Here is a 20,040-nt window from a genome sequence, read left to right on the forward strand (position 1 = left end):
TGTGTGTGTGTGTGTGTGTGTGTGTGTGTGTGTGTGTGTGTGTGTGTCTGTGTGGTGGTGAGGGGTTGGGGTCATTTTCCTGTCGGTTGGCGGCGAAGGAGTGTGGAGCAATGTGAAAATTATAACCTGTGGCGGAAGAGAAATCAAGTGCGAGGACTGATTAACGGCCAGCTGTTAGAGGGGGGCTGGGAGGGGCGGCTCTTTAATTGTGGAAATATGAAGAGCGAGAGCGAAACGATTCAAATGGAGGTGGCAGTCACGCAAAAATGTACCCTTTCTTTAAAAATGTATTACTTCTTACAGGAGACACCAGGTCGACAGTATGTCCAACTATTATATTACATGAATAAACCTAGAAAGCAGCTCATTTAATGTCATATTAAATTCAATACATTTATCTAATACAGTATTTCAAGAAAGCAAAACTTAACTCACATCAGAGTTTATTAAAAAAGGCATTTTAATTTGGAGGGCCGCCTTCAATCAAATAAGAAACTGGTCTATTCGTGCCTTATCTAACCATGCAGATCATTAGAGGATTTCCTTTGGCCAGGTTTTTTGAGATTTTTGAGATTTCCTCCCAAATACAACTGAGGTGAATTGAATTTTGGCTTTGGTGAAACTGAAAGCGTGGATAATCCATCCACCACGCTTTGTACAAGCTATCATCATCACATCAAGTGTCTTTGTTCGATTTTGGGCTACCACAAAATGTGCCTCGGCACAGACTGAACTCTACTGGAGGAACCAAAATATACAGGCCAAAATAAATTCCCTCTTTTGGTGTTTAGATGATGATGGTGGTGGTGAGGAGCACCGTGTCAAGGGCAATCCATGTGGGTAGTGTTTTCTTGAAGAGTTTTTGTCACTCGTTTCTCTAAATCTACTGTCTGCAGCATTTGAGTAAGGCCGACTGTTTCGCATCGGACTTTGTTCCACATTAGGCATACGCTGAATACAATCTATCAATCCATACATGGAAACAACACCGTTGGTCTTTCCATAAACTCCGGTCAGTCAGCAGAGGAAAGTTTTCCGGCCACCGTCCTCCCAGACTGCTGAGGTTTTTCAGTGAGAGTGAGCTCTGGTGGCCGTGAAGGCTTTAGCATTTTACTCACATCATTGTTGTTCACTGTTCCCTCTCGTATGGAACCCGTTTTATGTTCAGGGTTGTCCCTTTAATTTGTCACATGTCCGTGTTTCTCTGTTTACAGCGAGGCGGTACAGACATGTTGCTGTTGAATCTTTTAAATGCAATTCAATGCTGTGAGCACCGCAAAAACAAAAAACGCCTTTCACCTCAGTTCCACCGAGACGGAGGCAGAAAACCCAGAGATGGATCTACCTGCATGGCTACACACGACCAGAGGTATAAGCGCTTTTTTGTTGTTTGTAATTTGGGTGATTTGGGTTTAAACAAAACGGACAAATGATTCTCTGCAGATCTAAGAACATATTAAAATCACATCAAGAGAACCACACCGATTGTTACCGCGGCCCTCTGGGCGACGGCTGGCTCTCTCTAATAATCTGAATATACCTGGGACCCCCACCCCCCCAATTACAAATTTAATATTCACCCCACTACCACCTGGAGTGCACTTATCAAACTTTCAGCAGGATGAGGATTTTAGAGAAGGCTGACCTACATTCAGACAGCTCTGAATGGATGAAGAGGTGAGGGGGAGGCAGGGAGAAAGAGAGCGAGAGAGAAAGGGCGGGTTCAAAAGAAAGGCAGCGTGAGGGAAGCGGGCTATCTGGAGTCAGCTGAATGCACCGAGAAGGACTGGTTCGACACTCGGCTGTATAGCTGCCTCCAGTAAAAGTTCCAGTTTGCTCTTCCCCTGTGCAGTTACTGTAGCAGAAATATATACGCATAATGATTGTATAACGTGGCATGTTTGATCCGCAGCCACGGGGCAAAACTGTTAAAGGCTTGTTTTGTTGAAATAAAACATAATCATTGAGAGACATGGAGACAGCATGAGTCTATTTGTGCTTTTATCAGACAGAATGGCTGTGGAGGTTATGGGACATTCTGAATCTTTCTGTGTGTGTGTGTGTGTGTGTGTGTCTGAGCTCCTCTGCTTCAATACTTGTGACAGACCATAGACGTTAAGAGGCTCATCCTCACAGTTTAAAGAGCAAAGTGTAGGTTTACACACTTCAGATATATTCAGATTTAGGATTTTTTTACCTTTCTTTTTGGTTATGTACCGTTAGCAACTTAAGACACAAGTCCCATTAATAGTCAGTGTCTGGGAGGACTGTGCTGTTAAGTCTGCATTCCACTCGGATATTGGACACCAGCTAGCTTAGCTTGCTTGTGTCACCTCTGTCACTGCAGAATAAATATGACTTAAATGCTTTTTGGTCATTACCAGTTGGACCAAGTGTGTATTCTGCATAGACCGGTCTCTTAGCAAACATTTATTAACTTCAGTCCAACTTTGAGTTGTAGACATTATAAGCTATAACTGTAGTATCACTATGATTACCCAGAGTAATTTGGAAAATGTGAGTTATTTCTACTATACAAAGGAGTTAAAAAGCTCAGAGACCTGGTACACTCATATTTACCTTCTCTTCTAGTGCCAGCTCAAGCTACTTTAGCAGCGTTCCCTGCAGTCAGTAAAGAAACTCACTGAAATCTCATATCGCTGAATACAGAAGCAACAACATGAATCATCCAGTAGCAGCTCTTTCTGTTGAATTTTGCCGTAGAAGAGGTGATTTGGATGTTTTGCTTTCTAGGACGGAACCCTATTGGATCCACCGTCACCTCACAGATTTATTATTGATTATGACTTCAAGGGTTTTCTGTAATGTACCTCTACTTATTAGATATTTAGATAAAGTTGTTTATGATATCAGTTGGAGCACATGTATCATTTTTGCCATACATCTATTTGAAATATACTTCATACTTCTGTATATCATTAACATATACAAGCAAAAGACTGTGTGTAAAATTGAAATATCCATATATGGTTTGAGACATAGTGGCTCTTGTAATTGAATGTGAAGTATTTTGATTGGCTGCAGCTCCAGTTGCTGTTGGTTTAAAGTTTTGGATTAGCTGAAGGTGTCTTGATTTATCCAGTGTGTACAGAATTACCAGGTACTGTGTCTACGTGTGTGTGTGTGTGTGTGTGTTTGTAGGTCCCGCTACTGTATTTATGTTGTTTGGTTTGTCATCGAGCAGAAGAAACAGCCTATTGAGTTGTGAAGAAGAAGCGGGGGGTCAAGAAACACTACACTCCATTGAAGACATCACATCTCACACGTTTTTTTAACAACACCCGCACTCGCACACACACACACACACACACAGAGGAGTGTATTTCCTGGAAGCAAGTACATGTTGTCCTCCTACTGTATTCAATGCGGCTTCCCATCTTAAGTGGGATGCAGAGGGCAAGGTGTTGCTTTGAAGCCTCTGCAACAACACAAACATCCAATCGATAGCTGTCACTTAAAAGCGGCTCAAAGTGACTGACTGCATACGTGGCCGCTGATAATGGTGTGCAGCTGCACACTAATGTGTGCATGCACACAGTGACTCGAGCCCACACACACACACACACACACACACACACACACACATGGGGTTATGTACAGACACACAGACTGTCTCTCTGAGAGGAATAAAGAGGACATGAGCTGCCATATCATATTTCCTGGTCTGGCTTTAACAGGGAGCCTGTCAAGATAAAAGGACCATCTTCAATCAGTTACTACAGGATGGTGCTATGCTGCCACTGCTTCTACTCTACTGCGGGCCCACTGACTGTGCTCGCTTGTGTGTGTGTGTGTGTGTGTGTGTGTGTGTGTGTGTGCGTGAGGCAGGGCGCTCTCTAACGGAGGTGTAGGACTACAGTATAGATGATGCCACCTCGGGCTACGCTCAGCACAAAAGTCTTCCGTGGAGAGCGCAGATAAGGGACTCATTACAGTGCGTGTATCGACGTATCAATCATCCACGCATCATTCATGCGCCGTCAAATTATGCTAATCCTAATTACTTCTGGGGAAATTACTATTTTTTATCTGCTAATAGTCGGGATTGTTTGGGGTTTCCTAGCCACTACATCCACCACCAATTTCCCCCAATATTTTCCCATTTTTCACATTCTAATATTCAGCGCTAATGATCCCATTTTGCACAGCATACAATGGAATAATAATGCCCTAAGTATGAATAATGAATCAACGGAAAGTCACGGAGCATTACAATGGCGAACGGGGCAAACAGTGTAATTGTTTACGTCCTTGTGAGTCATCAAGAGGAGGACTGAAGCTGCTGTCGCACATTGGAGATTAATCATCGCGGTTACACCAATCTTAATTCGTGGTTTGCATGTATAAAAGTAATTATGGTTAATGGAGGAGATAGATGCGCCGCACCATGGACAAATATGCATAACAATGCCTGTAATATGATTCTTATGATTCATGGTGCGGCCGTAGCGCCCCACCACGCTCCATCCTACAGTACGTTCATTGTTAAAACCTTGCCAACATGTGATTTTGGATTTTTGCGAGTCAATTCTGTGTGTGCAGTAGCATGTGGTGCTGAAATGATTAGTCAATTCATACATTTGTTAATGAAATGTAAATTAATTGATCATTATTTTTCAGAATGGAGTCATTAATCAACGAAAAACAGCCAAATAAGTGAGACAAGTGAGACATTCAGGGCTGCAGCTAACCATTCATTTGTTGATCGTTTTAATAATTCAGTTTATAAACCGTCAGAAAAGAGTGAAAAAAGAGCCCAAGGTGATTGAAATGGACTTTATAATAAATGTATATAATATAATAAACATTCCAAAACCCAAATATATTCAGTTTACAATGATCTACAGAGTAAAGGACACAATTCTCACATTTGCGACACTCGAACCAGCAAATATTAGATTTTTTCCGTGATGAATGACAAAAATAATTACTTCATCAATGAAATGGTTGATGATGATCAATTAATTGATGGCTGTCAATCAATTAAGAGAGTGAAATGTTCTGTATTTTTCTGGACTCATTTAGACTAATTGATTAAGTGATTAATGATATAATAAAAGGTGAACAAATAATACAAATATTTTTTATGTAATGTAAAATAATTGGTCTCTGTGGTCATTAAGGAAAATAAAGTTTTGACACACAGATTGTTTCTCACAGAAACAATTCAAAAAGAAACCTCCATACATGAATGAAGAGAAGCTGTAAAAATATATTACCGCTTGCACATTTATAGATGTCTCTGGTCAGTTTGGGGGTTTGCCCAGCCTCTCTGCCCTGCAGGAGGGGCGGGTGGTGCTTGTGTGAGGCCACGGTGAGCTGTGCAAACACTGACGAGTGTTGGGGGGGGGGGGGGGGGGTGTTTAAATAGTGAGAGGGCATCCATGACTAACTGCGGCCAAGTCCAGACCGCCGTGGTCACACTCCAAACCCAGAGGAGAGCATCCTCGCTGGCACTGCATTCCTCTATCCTTCTCCATTCATCCTGCACCACCAGTGGTGACTGATGATACATTTTGTGGCTACCCTCCACTAAACTCTGGTGTGTTGGTGTGTGTGTGTGTGTGTGTGTTTGTGCCTGTGTGTATGTGAGGGTAAGTGAGTAAACAGGGCAAGACCATAAATCTATCTTTCAGTTGAAGGTTCTCCCAATGAGAAACATCTGCAAAACACACACACACACACACGTTTATTTTTTACTTTTTTTACTCATTCATTCATTCTCTCATGTGCAATATCAATATCAATGCAATGTACGTATGTGCAATATAAACCCTTCATATTTTCTACCTCATACTGTATGTGTATTAATATCCAACCACTCATTCTGATTATATTGTATTTATAGCTTTTGTTGTTTTGGTGTGATTGACTTATTTATTATACCTTTACTGTTTGACTATCTATTGTACTTGTTTTGTTTTCTGCTGACGTCTCTTGTTGCACTGTCCGCTTTGCTGCTGAAATCCTGCAACTTTCCCCGCTGTGGGACTAATAAAGGATTATCTTATCTTTAACAAATAACCTCCAGCGATTTAATAATTGCACTAGGCATTGTTACGATCAATTGTGCAGCCCTAAACAATACCAATAATACCACAACCTCATCTATATGTGACATCCTACAAAATCTGCAACCGCTCCACTCCACACAGCGTTTGTGCACACGTGAACCGAAAGACACATCAGGGAGATCAGCAACAACATGCAAGCACAAACGCATGAAACTATTCTCATGCACCCGCGGACTGCAGCTCTAGCACCGACTCAAAATTAAGATCCCTCCTTTACTGGTCCAGTGTCGCCATCCTGGCTGCCTCGCGCTTGGAGACAACACTATCTGTAGTGAAATGACTCTCACAGAGGGCTCTTCCATATTAGACACAGGCGAGGAGATAGCGGTACAGGCAATTAACTTATCAACCCTGCAGCATGGATTTATAGCTAAAGCATTCGTCTTGGGCTGAAGCAGCCGACCCATTGGCTGTATTGTATTTCTTGTCATCTTCTCTGCAGGTGTAGGAGTGTCCTTGTCAGAGAGCTGCAGTCGGGATCTGCAGAGGGCAGAGAGCCAGGGCTCACGGCCAAAGGGGCCACTGGCAGCTCATTGTGCCGAAGACAAACTGGACATCCAATATCTGTGCAAATGTTTCAGATGGGTTCGGTGCAGCAGCGATGCCCCTGCAGACGTGGGAGAGATTGGATGCACGTAAGGGATGAAACTGTTCATGTGACCCTGACGCCCGGGCCACAATTTTTCATTTGATTTCATAATAAATGTCATGTGTGTTTATTTTAGACATAAAACGGTTTAGAAGCGTGTGCTCATCTGTAACAAATAATAACAATCCACAATTAAAAGCCAGTACTGTATTAATTAATAGCGCTATGCAAGTCACCGCATCTTTCATAATACTGTACGGCAAACCTTTCAAAATAAAAGCCTTGTGTCAGCAAATGAAGGGATTCTGTCGACAGAAAGACGCTAGAGGGCTTTCATTTAGAACATGGAAGCAGGAAGTGTTAAGTTTAAAATAAATTTTGACTTTGTTTCATGTCTGTGACACGCTTTTTAGATAAATTGTAGTAATGTTGCTGTTCTTTATATTGACTGGCAAATCAGCCTGCAGTAAGTGTCACCATGAAGCAGGGATGAAATGTGAAATAATATGTTAGATTAACATTTTCAAAAGGTTGAATATTAAAGTATTTTAACATCTGGATTCACAATAATGATCTCTTTTCCGTCTCAGCCTTCCTTTCTTCTTCATTTAGCTCGTCATCATTTTTCTTCCTTTTTTTACCCTCCTTCCTTTGTTCCTTAATTAATTCCTATCCGTCCACACTCTGCTATAGCACAGCACCATATGGCTTCAGCTGCATTCTCAGCTATAAATCCAGCATGACAGACGAGGCGCCATTTAAAATATGTGTGTTAAAAGAGGTCTATAATTATGTTAAAATCCACGCTGTGGTGCTAAAACATGGCATCAAGACAAATGGTGTCAGAAGACCTAGCCTCTAGGAATACACGATTATCTTCACCGACCTGAAGAGGCATTCAAATATACAGCATTCACACGTTGGGAGAATGTCTCCTCATTGCTGACATTCACTGATTTAAATTAGCAGAAAAAAAGATGTCTCCTAAACTGTGCAGATATGGTCTTCATTCAAGATCTGTTGATAACATCGATGCTCGGCTCCATCTGCACGCTAGCTTAATGGCAAACGCCGACGTGTTTGGTGCAACACGTGAAGAGCACTCATGAGAGGTTTGAGACCAGAAGGGTGTTAATTACTTGTCAAGAGGTTGTTAAAACGAGACCCGGGGCAAGAAAAACACTGAGTGGCTATACAGAACCACCAAAGAACACACACACACACACACACACACACACACACACACCTACACACACTCAGGTTAGAATGTCAAACAACCCTGGATAGCTGCTCATTATGGTACCCGTTGATGTGAAAATGCCACAAGCAGTATAAGCACTTTTTGACACAACGAGTAGGTGCGGTCCTTTTTCCCCACACTTCTCTCTCACTCCACCTACAGAGCGTCTTAAAATAACCGCACTCCCATCACTCTGACTATTCCGGGGGATTTGCACCGTTAAGTATTCGTGCTGGGTGCCGTCTCGTGCGCCACTACATTAACCCCCCTTTTGAGCGGCAGGTTGTAATAAGCAACGTTATCACGTCGGGTACCTGAACGCGCCACCAGCGAGACGAGAGGAACGGGTAAATATTTGAAAGAAAGCCAGATCGATGAAAATCCGGCGCCCTCGTAGCATGAGGAGAATCTCCAGGTACAGACGGACATTAAAAATCTAGACATAGAGTCTCCCGTTCCCTCTATGCGGCGCTTTCCTTTGCATCTGTTAGTCGTTCATGAGGAACGGCCTGGCCGCCCCCAGCTGGCCTTCCTCTTCATTGCAGTTATGATTAATGCCTTCCTTAACCAATCAAGGGTGGGATCATTAGTCAGGGGATGTGCACGGGGGCCGGGGCCTTGGCAGGTCAGTGGACGGCCGAATCCCTCACTGCGGTTTCCCCCCCCGTCATCCACAGGGTTAGGTCCAGGATAAGAGATGACTTGAGGTACGCCCCCCTTACCTTCCACCAGTGCCCTCTGAGGCATTTTGTCAACAAACAAGGCAAAGAATTAGCCAATGACGAGAGAAGAAGAGGCCTCGTGGTAACAAACATCTGCACCAGATAATCCCCAAAGGTCTGCTTGTACTTTGTCGAAGTTCGTTACGGAATTTTCGGTCTCTGTTTGGATCCACAAGACGGAGAGTCAACAACAACGCTTCAGAGACAAAACAAATTCCTCCAATCTGCAACGAATCTGTGTGCAAAAAATGTTCCCGGGAAACCGTGGTCTATTTTGATCTGTGACTCTGCGGCCCCTGGGTTTCACCTCACCGCGACCTCCACCGCACACACGCAGTCCCTCAAAATATGCACACATGTACAGCCGATGACCGCGCTGCATCCAAGAACAGCACAGGAAGTGGAGGGGTGTTTGTGTGGGGGGGGGGGCAAAAGGTCAGAGCTCAAGGAACGCAGCACCTATGGCCCGGGCCGCTTCCATTTACGTCAAACTTGGCCAATCAGATGCCTAGGTGCCTTGGTGGATGGCCAACTTGGAACTTACTGGAATGGAGACAGAGGGGGGAGGGTGTAGGGGAGACAAGGGGGGGAGAGAAAAGGGATTTTTTTTTTGTGTGTGTGCGTTTGTTTGTGCATGTGATGCTAACAAAGGCTGCGGGCGTTATCCAGTGAGGCGCCGCATGCTGAATCTGTCCAAATCAATGTGATTATCCCTCAGCTATTGCTAATTAGAGTCATTAATACGCAATGCAAAGCAGGAAAACGGCACGCGCTCCCTCTCCCTCGCTCCCCGGCCGCTCTCGCCTCTTTCTGGAACGGGCTTTCAGGGAGCTGAGGCATTTGGAGAAGGTCTGCTGTTGGCCACATTTCAGTCGAGATTCTCATCTGCACATAATTCACTTTCAAAGGGCAGAGGGGGCGGCAAAGAGAATCCTTAATTGCGCCGGCACCGTGTACAACATAGACAAATGTTTATATCTCAGCCCTCTAATGAGAAACCAATAACGGATGCAAAAAGCACTCTCTGCCTTTTCTGCCTCCCCCACTCCACTCCCTCCCCCTCTTTCCCACCCCAACCCAAACACACAGATACACATGGACGTGACAATGAAAAACAGGTCTTTTTGGAGAGCGTCACCTTTTTATAGAATGTAACATTGCCGATATTTCTCCATTAGGCTGACGCTCTGGTAAGGGCGTTGGATGCTTCGCATTGTAATGGTCAAGCTTCTGACAGGCTGTTAAATTGCAGCCAGCCCAGCTCGGCAAACGGTGATTCAGTATTCAAAAGAGTTTTCAGGAACAGTATGCAAAGACGCTCTGCTACATTAGAAAACTACATTTTTATTAAACCAAACACTTTATCACTTTAATGTATGCAACCAATTGTTTAGACACTTCAAACGTGATTGGACTTCCTGGGACCAAATAGGAAGTCGGCCTGTTTCACATCAAGTCACCCACATAATGGAGTAAAGGCGACAGTGATTCTTTCAAGATGCAGGTTTATGTAATGCCCTTGTGAGTTTTATAAACATCCTCATAGAAAAATGGATGGCGTGTTACAGGGCGAAGAAAGAAAAGACAACAGCAAACTGCCGAAACACACGGCCACGAGGGACTATCTTCTCATCTCATCTGTCTGCCACCGGTCAGTGCGGTGGTCCGTCGCGGCAGAGCGCCAGTCAGGCCGGTGAATCTCGAGGCAGCCTTATCTCCCGGCGGCGGAGGGGGGAAACGGAGGTCCTTCGGAGGGCTGAGGTCATTTCCTCTGCCTCCGGGCTCTGGCAGGAAAAAACTAAAACGTCTCCATTCGGTTGGCCCTGCTTCATTTCAAACGCAGCCGCTGCCTTTTAAGAGGTACTTGTGGGCACGGATGGCAAACGCGCAGTTTTGGGTTCCCGCAATCCATCCCTTTTTCCCTCTGTCTGTGATGCAAACCCCCCCCCCCCCCCCAAATCTCTGCTGCATTTCTACAGTAACCATGAAAGTGCAGGGAAGGATAATATAGACAGACAGTGTATGAGATCGAGGGAGAAAAGTAAAAGAGACAAAACAGGGGAAGGAGGAGCGGTGTGAGAGTGCGGAGGAGCAATGAGAGCAAAACAGAGAGAGATGAAGAGCTGAATGCCTCCTCTTACCCACAGCGCTCGACAGCCCTAAGGCCCTTTCACAACTTCCTGTTAGCATTTCTCTCTGAGCTGGGCTACATCCAAAGCATGTGTGTGCATTTATGGGCATGCACGGTGTGTATGGGACTGTTGTGTACCCTTGCAAAAGTACAAATGTGTGTGTGTGTGTGTGTGTGTGTCATAGAGTAAGGCAGGGAGCGAGGGAGTGAGTCAGCGCTGGGAAGATAGCGAGGCTTATTGAAAGGCCTGCGTGGTGCGGTGGTGGAGGAGAGCAGCCAGAAAAGGCAGACAGGCAGGCAGGCACACATGCTGTGATGTTAGGAAGAGGATTGATGGATCTGTTGCGTGGCCACTGCTGCAGGAGCCCAACACACCTCGGGCAGACGGATTGGGGGTGGGGGGGTACGATCAGTCTTTGTGCGCCCTTTGTGTTCGAGTGCGTGGCAGAGGTGTATTACATGGTCTTGGTGTGTCGTTATTTTTTTTTTTTGCGATGTGGTACTTCAAACACACTCGTCCACTGAGGGGGCAAACGTATAGATGGATGTATAGTGGGGAGAAAGCGTGTGTGTGTGTGTGTGGGTGTTCATGTTCGCGCGTGGGCGCCATACGTGTGTTGGCGCCATACGTGTGTTGGCTCATGTTTAGGCGCACACTAAGATACGCATTTCCCTAACATCTGACCTGTAAGTACAGAGAGCGTCATCACTGTTTTTCTGCTTTTCAACGCTCCCACGCTCACTATTCCATCTCACATATCATCAGCGGTCCGCCTTCCCATCATCTCTCTCACATTCAATGTCATCTTTTTATAGACGTTTTATATCGACCCGACCAACAGAACGCCTGCTGTGGAAAAGCAGCCGTCTGCATTTAACATTCACGAACTTTAAGTAAAGGGAAATAATATCATACAAAGCACGAGGACCTGTTCAGACTTGACAGCATGAACATTGTAAACATTTGTATTTCCTGTTGTGTTGTTTGTTGATACAGAAGCTGCCAGGAAGTGGACCAAAGCTGTTGCCCTAGCAACAGAATGGCTAAAGGCCTGTGGGTACAGAGTGTGTGAGGGCACACGAGTGTACACATACGAATCCCTGCAGTCGCTATATAACGATTTTAGTTGTAGGCTCCAGTAAACAAGCTGTGGTGGCATCTAACTGGTAAACCTGTTCACTAGCTCTATAGTTTATGTCAACAATCAAACCACTTTTGTAAAGCTTTTCCCAAGAAATATGACAAGGAGCTCCCGTAAAATCTGCCTCAAGCTGAGCCTGCTAGATGTTGAAATATAGTCATCTAGCGGCACTAGATCCATATGGGATCTAGATGTCTAAAAACTTCGACAATCAAGCAGAGAAACAGCGAGTAGAAGACATGATCCCCTCTTCTTTTTTGTTCGACGGGCTGATTGCCGATCTCTCTCTGTGGCGGAGATGACTGGTCCTGACCTCTTCTCTATCCCATTCCTCTCACGTTGTTTACGGCGGCGCGCTCACTGAACTGAAGCAAAACGCAAATAACACAAGGGGGAGGCGAGGAGGTGGAGCGGGAGGAGAGGGATGCTCGCCCGTGTGACGGCGGCGCGGCAGCAATAAGCCGCCGGCCCTGACATTTAAACAAGTATCAGGGTCGCCGGGGGTCAAATGACTGGAAACAATGCGTGACTACATCAGGGCGATGTGTCGATCTTCGCTTTGTTACCGGGAGCGCGGACGCACGCCGGCCCACCGGGCTTCAATGCACCTGCGTGCCTCGTTAATGCTCTGATACCGGCTCACCTCTCACGAGATAGTGAGATACGTGTGGGGGAGAGATGCAGAGTTGTGGCAAATGTGGGAATGTTGTTTTCGTGCCGTTTCGCTTCTCCTTCAACCTTTCTGTCAAACGCTGTAGGACTGTATTTTTCTCTTCAAGGTTACCGAGTCCTTCTCCTCACACTCTTTGTAGACACCTCCTCCTCCCGCTGAATGCAGAGCAGGACCATCCTTTCCAGTCATAAAATACGTCTGCTTATGTTTGCTTTTTGGCCTCTCTGCAGCGCTGCATTCCAGGAGGGTGACTTATGGGAAACATTGTCTCCCACACCACACAGTGCTAAGCCGAGCTGATTTTTAACTCGAGTCAAAGGCATAACCTGGGAGCGAGCACAGTGCATTTCTTTCATCGCAGAAATTGGAAGCGGTTTACCTCACCGTAGTCACGCGATACCAGACCGACTGAGATCTCCACCGAGCAAACGTCTGGGGAGTTTTAGATGCAAACCTACCTGTAAGATGCCCCTTACATGTCCTAAATTCAAAAAAGCAGGGAGATTGTGTTCGGTCTCACAGAAGCGTTTAGAGACCGACTAGAGAAGTCTAACCTTCCTCTACATTGTTTTCCCCATCTTTTCCTAGCCACCCTGTGCTGTGTCCTTCGACCTGCAGATACATCCTTCATACTAACATGCATCCAGTCTCGTCTTTCATAGCCCGTAGGACTCGCAAAGAAAAGGACCAGTCAAGATAATCAACCTTTTCTTTTTCTCTCTCTCTCTCTCTATCCTCTAACAGGCTAGAGGTTATTTTCCTCAGCATTTTGACCCTGAGCATGCCTGGCAGGATAAACTCAGGTGTGGAGCAGGGTTAAGAAGGCAGCTTCACCTTGAAAGGCCACACTTCAGAGCCGGGAAACCACAAAAAGCAATTAAAAGTATTGATGGAACTTCAATAGCTCTTAAACAGTGCTGCCAGACACCTCGGGGCAAGTAGCACACTAATCTTTTTTTCTCTTTTTTCTCATCTCGCTATCGCTTCGTTCTCTCTCCCTCTCTCTCGCCCTCTTTCTTCACTGACGACTGGTCTTGATCATTACCGACTGATTGGTCACAAAAAGAAAAAAGCGCGTGAAATGTATTTACAGCCAATGCGAGGCCGGTGGCTGAAGTGAAGCCGGAGCCAAGACCCCGGGCAGGTGAGTGTGACAACGATAGTAAACGGTTAATAAAATCCCAGCTACCTCGTTAGCCCTCTAATTGGTCGAGTATGCGCGGACGTTCAAGCGTGTAAATGCGTGCAGCGTGCCTGCGTGCACAAGAAACAGGTTCAAAACGAGAACGCTAATGTCATCGCTGCATGTGCGCACCATTCACTGTGAATGAACCTTTGACCAAAAAACACACAAAATGATGGGTGTTCCACAGGAAATGGAAGAGGAGACAGGGAGGGGACGTCTAAGAGCGGGTTGTTTACCCGAAGCCTTCCTGCAGCGTTGAGCCAGCTACTCGCTAAATCACTGATTTACGGTGCAAGGCTTCCTCGGCTGATGTCTAAATTTACGGCTGGAATTGCTGTTCGCCGTGACAAGACATGCTCTTAAGAGTGATGGCTGGCGCACTAAAACAAGCGCGTACAAGACGGACAAAGTAATGACTTACCTTTGCACTGGTTGGTGTTTTTATCCAGGATGGCCTTGGTTGACACTATTTTTCCATACCTGTAAAGACAGAGAAATGAAGTTGAGTGGTTTTGACCTGCACACCTTTGACTGTGTGGGTGGGGGGGGCAGTCCACTAAGAGTGCCGTCCCGTGCCATTTAGTTGCAACTGGCAATTTGCAAAGTCGCACAAATGTCAAAAGCCATAGGACGGAGAAATCACTCGAGGTTAATAACATTATGTTTATGGCTGACTTCAAATGAATGCGCAGCCCTCTGACATTTGAGCGAGTCACTGAACATTTTCAAAAGGTCTAAAAGCACACAAGCACAGCGAACGCTCTTAAAAGTGAAGTCGTTAGTGTACAGTACAACATATTCAGTTCAGATTTATTCCTTTTACATCTGAAGACTACACTGTCAGCAAAAAGTGCAGTCAGCAGTGAGGCTACAATAACACTCATTCATTCTGTTGCATACTGATCTTGTGGGTGTTAGTTAGCACTTAAAGAGTGAACACGTTATTCATGGTCACTTGTATTTTGTTTCTATAAATAAACCAAACAGCTAGGTTCGGATTTACTATGAATCTGAAGATTTGATGAAGCCAGATTCAAAATTCTTGTTTCATTCTGTTGACATATTTGAGTTAAAGGTTCTTGCAGGTGGAATTTAAGATACCTCCTTGTATCACACCATAAATCAAAAAAACTGCCATAAAAATCCCATTTTCGCCATGTTTTTAGGAAACAAAATGTTGTATAAATCAGGCTATGAATGATATATGAACAAACCCCTCTGTGAAAACCGTCAGAATATAGATCGGAATGGAATTGGAAAGTGTGGTGTATGTAAGAGCTACTGAAGGGGAGATTTCTGTCTCAGAGTATGAGAAAAACGGCCTTTACAAGTAACGTATTGTAAAAGTCCTTACATTCTGTAGACACTACAGGTGGATAGGGTAGAAAAATGAGCTAATAGATATCACCATGAACCTTCCCCCATTGATTACTTAAGCTTTGTATTTTGATATCTTCTTTACAGCTGGAAGAGCACAATGACCATCATGTGTATGAATGGTGGGAGGAGCTACTGGTGCCCTCTGATGGATTGATCCATTTGTTACCCGGGCTACGTGTTACTGCATGTGGTATTGATGCCTGTATCATTTTTGGGTTTTCAATTAGGTGAGTGTGCAATATTTTTGAAATATTTCCCATATATAAGAGACATAAGATGTGTAAGTTGGAGTATTTGCCTGAAGCAGAACACAAAGGATGACATGATTCACACAAGCTCACTATTATCATCACTGCTGTAGTTCGCTGCTCAACGGAAAGGCCTTACATTCCTTTACTCCACAGTTCTGCATGCACAGTGGGTTGCTATGATTTTTTTATTTTTTTGGAATTGAAAGATTGACCTTACTGACTGACTGACAGTGAGTTATTCTATCTGCTTGTCTCAGCTAAAACTGCAACATTCTGCATTGTGTGCAGGGTGAGAAGCATTGTAGCACTGTCAGTACAGCATGTGTGTGTGTGTGTGTGTGTGTGCCAATCTGCATGTCTGCATATACTGCATGCGTGTGTGTGTGTGAACTTCGCTTGTACAATGAAACTTGCGTATGCGATTATGTGATGCATACATGTTTGTGTATAAATACATAAGTGAGAACAATTCTCACTTATGTGGTGAACGAACATGTGGTGAACGCACATCACAATGAGTGAGCAGAGGGGAAGGATGTTTCCTGTGTTCACACACACACACGCACACGCACACACACACACACACACACACACACACACACAGTCTGTAGGGAAGAAGCAGTGGTGCATCCCGGCCCATATTTCACCAGCAGGGGATAATTGTGCCATTTCTCAACGAGTGGCGGAGACTCTATTTACTGCATGCTGCGGTGGGGTGGGTGGTGGATATGAACTGATGAGCTACTAGAGGAAAACTACCAGCTCTCACACACACAAATACATGTACCGCGTGAGTACGCTCACAAACACACACTCACACACATGTACACACACAGAGAGGGAGCACTCACCAATCAGTGAATTGTCTCTCTTCAGCAGATAAACAGGCCATTTTAGCTTTAGGGATCCATAATCTACGGCAACAGAACAGGACTAACGCAGGACGTTTGATCACATTGAGACGCTCTCAAGCTGAAGTACACAAGACGAACATGGAACCGTGAGTGCTGTGTGATTAGAGAGCATGCAGAGCTGGGTTGGCAACTGCAGTATTTCACAAACTAGAGAAGAACGACGAGTAAGAATTTGCGATCGACTATAATGTTTAGCAATGGTTTATATCATTTTATAGCACAATAAAGCTAGACAACAACATTTTGTTTATGTCAAGGAACTATTCATACAATTTAATACTCGGAGATACTGACAATCTAAAGAAATGTGATGTTTCAAAAAAAAGATCTCAACTATTGTGTACATTTTTAACTGAGCCAAAACACTCAAATAGGGTCATACAAGTTACTCACTAAATTATAAAGCAACAATGATGTCACAATACCAGAAGTCGATCGATACACCAGTGAAACTACACTGTGAAGTTCCCGAATTATCGATGCCCAATTTAAGAACAAGGTAAAAAACAATAAATCCCATGTCCTTCAACATACACTCCTTTATTACCTTTTTTTGTGAATTTATTGTTAATCCCAGAGGACTCGCCTCAAGTTTCTAGCAAAACATACATTTTACAAGATTAGATTTGAACACATCATGATCACCTTCGCCCCTATAGTCTTTTTTGACTGAATAGAACTTGAACGCAGTAATCTAACTCAATGCGACCTCCGTATGTTAGCCGTTAGCTCCGTTATTTAGTCAAACTGGACCAGTAGGATGCTGTCCTACGGCTGCTAACAGCTAACTAGCTCTCCTCTGTCGATTTCAACACAGATTTGTTGTTTACAATGAAGCATTACAGGGGACGGCGGGACACCGTTAGTTAGAGCCTTATCCGCAGTACCTATCGTACCTGCAGGTAGAGAGACGAGTAACGTCACGTTTTCAGAATTCTGGCATCGCCTTGGTGCCGAAGTTTCGCTTCTTGTCACATGCACAGTCTTAAACTCCTGGAGGAGACACGTTGTAATGTGTTAATGTGATAACTAAACCACAGAACTTACATCACAATGGGCGACCGTGGCTCACTGGGTTAAGAGGGTTGTCTGGTAACCACAGGGTCAACGGTTCGATCCTTGACTGGGATGTGTCACGTGTCCCTGCTCACTGGGTTAAGAGGGTTGTCGCAGGGTCAATGGTTCAATCCTCGACTGGGACGGGTCACGTGTTGTAGTGTCCCTGAGCAAGACACTGAACCCCCAACTCCCCGGGCGCCTATCATTGGCAGCCCACTGCTCCCTATATACAGGGATGGGTCAAATGCAGAAGGCAAATTTCGTGTATATGACAATAAAAATTGTTTCTTCAGATATTGATCATATTGATTTATGCTAGCTAGTATGCTTGTCCCTGTATGCATATCTGTCTAATTGCACACAGGTGTGCCCCTGCTTCACAACTGAAGTGAAAAAAATGTTGTATGCTTTCAGTCTGGGAAGCAGTTAAAAAGCTCAATGCTTTTGGCACAAAATTGGGGGAAAGTTCTCATTAAAACTTTGTTTGGACTCTGGGGAAGCAGAGAGACAGTAGCTTTCCAATGCCAACTCATCACTGCTAGCCTCATTAAATGTTAAAGATGGCTCATCAATGCATCCTTTCTGTGGTCCAAATGCACACCGCAAAGACACTGCGGCGAGATGAAAAGGCGAGGTGGAAGGAGCCAGCTCCCTGCCCGTATAATGGAGGCATACTGGAGACGGATGGAGGACGGGATCAGCCTGTTCATGTATGTGGCGCATGTGTGTGTTTGTGTGTGTGGCTGCGGACGACCCTGCCGGTGGCTCCTTCGCCTCTCTGCCAGGCAGGCTTGGGGAGGCTTTGATGTGACAGAGGCAGTCCCTGTGAAGCACAGGTTTAACACTGTGATGCTGTGGCCGGGGATGCAGAGCCTGTCTCCACTAATCCTATTTCAATCACTCTCGCAGCCTCTTATCTCTGACTCCGCTGGCCCTCGGCCCTCCCTCCCTCCCTCCCTCCCTCCTCCTCCTCACAAATCTCATCCTCTCTTTTTCTCTCTCTCTCTCTCGCTCTCTGCAGGCCTCTTTACCATCCTCTCCATTTATCCTTCCTGCTCTGTATCCTTCATTTCTCTCCTTTTGTCACTCTCTTCCTCCTCCCTCCTAATAGGAATCCCATGGCAATGATTCTGATGCAACATCGGATCAACCCCGAGAAAAGAAGACGCCAGAAATGAAACCGCCTGTAAAAAAAAAAAAATACAGAGGCTTTATGAGCTATTTTAGGCCGATGAAAATGTACAAATTGCGGTGGATGTAAAACATGTCATTCGTTTGACAGCTGTCTGGGCAGCGAGATGCGCTAAAACTGAAGCTGAGCCGAAAGCTCAGCCGCGTTTTTTAAGAGGGCAGCTGCATGCACGCGAGTGACATCCCGGCGCTTTTCTCTCACTCTCTCTTGCTGGATGAAACGATCCAGGCGTGTTTCATTTCCGTCATCAGAGCTGGGAAAGTGAAGTGGCTCTTTGCTGTATGTGGGCAGAGAGAGAGAGAGAGAGAGAGAGAGAGAGAGAGAGAGAGAGAGAACCGCAGCACGTCACTGTGGTGTACACAGGAAGGCATAGAAAGGAAAGGATAGATGGACCACCCAAGTGTTGTGTTGACACCTTGCTCTCATCCTTTGGACACACTCTCCGATAGGTTTGTGTGTCATTAAACTACACAGCACAGCCTCGAACGGTCGGTAGATGAAACCCGAACGAGGATCTAAGACCATCTGTGCTGTATATACGTTTGTGCGTGCACGCAAATGTGCCGTATCTGCATGCGACGGTCCATCTGTGCCCGCAGATGGAGACTGGAATATAGTATATATATATATATAAATATATATACCATTTGAGTTACCACTCTTTGAGGGTTAGGCTTTACTGTGTTCAGCTGAATTGTATAAAAAGGCAGAAAACTCTGCTTCGGGCCTCTTCGGCACCTCTGGAGCACCTGTGCTGGGGGAGTGAGGCAGGTGCAAAAAAAGGCACACTGTGGAGAACAATAACTTCAAATCCTCACCTCTTGTAGGTCTTTTACGCTAAATAATTAGCAGAGTGTAGATGGTGTAGCTGAAACGAAGAAGCGGCTGCTGCACAGAGGTCTACTCATGCAGGAGCAGGTGCAGCAGACACCCACCATCCAGATTTACTGTTTGCTCCGTGCTGCACATATCATCCAGAGAGGTTTCATAGGTGTGAGAAGAACATTGTCTCATTGAATGAGTAATGGTAACACTAGTGTTCTTTTGTAGCACACAGCAGCATTCAAATATGTGTTTTCTACCAATTATTTCAGGCGGTGACGACCATTACCCCAATTCCAGCTGACGAAACGGTGATGGTAAATTTGTCGGATGCGCTCCAGTAAAGTCTTGTCGTTTAAGCCGTCAACTGTATGAGAAAAAGCTCGAGTCCTACTGAACATTTCGTTGATTTAACAGATTATAAATGGGAATAGGAGCAGCCGAGTCATCACTGATTTCTAGTCAGGAGTAGGTAGAACAAGCGTTTTGTTGACTCCAATCATAAGTAAAAGTATTTGCACATATAGAGAGAATTCCACCTATGCTTTGAACACTCGAGACAACCTTCGATTTCATGGAATGTGTTTTCATCAAGTCTTTGATGCGCATGCAAGAGACAGGTGTCACTGTGGCAGACATACAGA

At 44.9% G+C, this 20,040-nt stretch overlaps 1 protein-coding gene across 11 annotated transcripts in view; it reads right to left on the reverse strand.

Annotated features, from left to right (window-relative positions):
* The window catches only part of rbms3 (RNA binding motif, single stranded interacting protein), a 277,908-nt gene that overhangs the window by 115,563 nt on the left and 142,305 nt on the right, over positions 1 to 20,040 (reverse strand). For all 11 annotated transcript variants that reach the window (XM_031866616.1, XM_031866614.1, XM_031866615.1 and 8 more), the window contains one exon: positions 14,200 to 14,258. In XM_031866616.1, the coding sequence (XP_031722476.1) occupies positions 14,200 to 14,258 (59 nt within the window). The remainder of the gene's footprint in view (positions 1 to 14,199; positions 14,259 to 20,040) is intronic.

The sequence above is a fragment of the Anarrhichthys ocellatus genome, unplaced genomic scaffold (genome assembly GCF_004355925.1).
Source record: "Anarrhichthys ocellatus isolate YVR2014 unplaced genomic scaffold, GSC_Weel_1.0 scaffold35, whole genome shotgun sequence".
NCBI lineage: Eukaryota > Metazoa > Chordata > Actinopteri > Perciformes > Anarhichadidae > Anarrhichthys > Anarrhichthys ocellatus.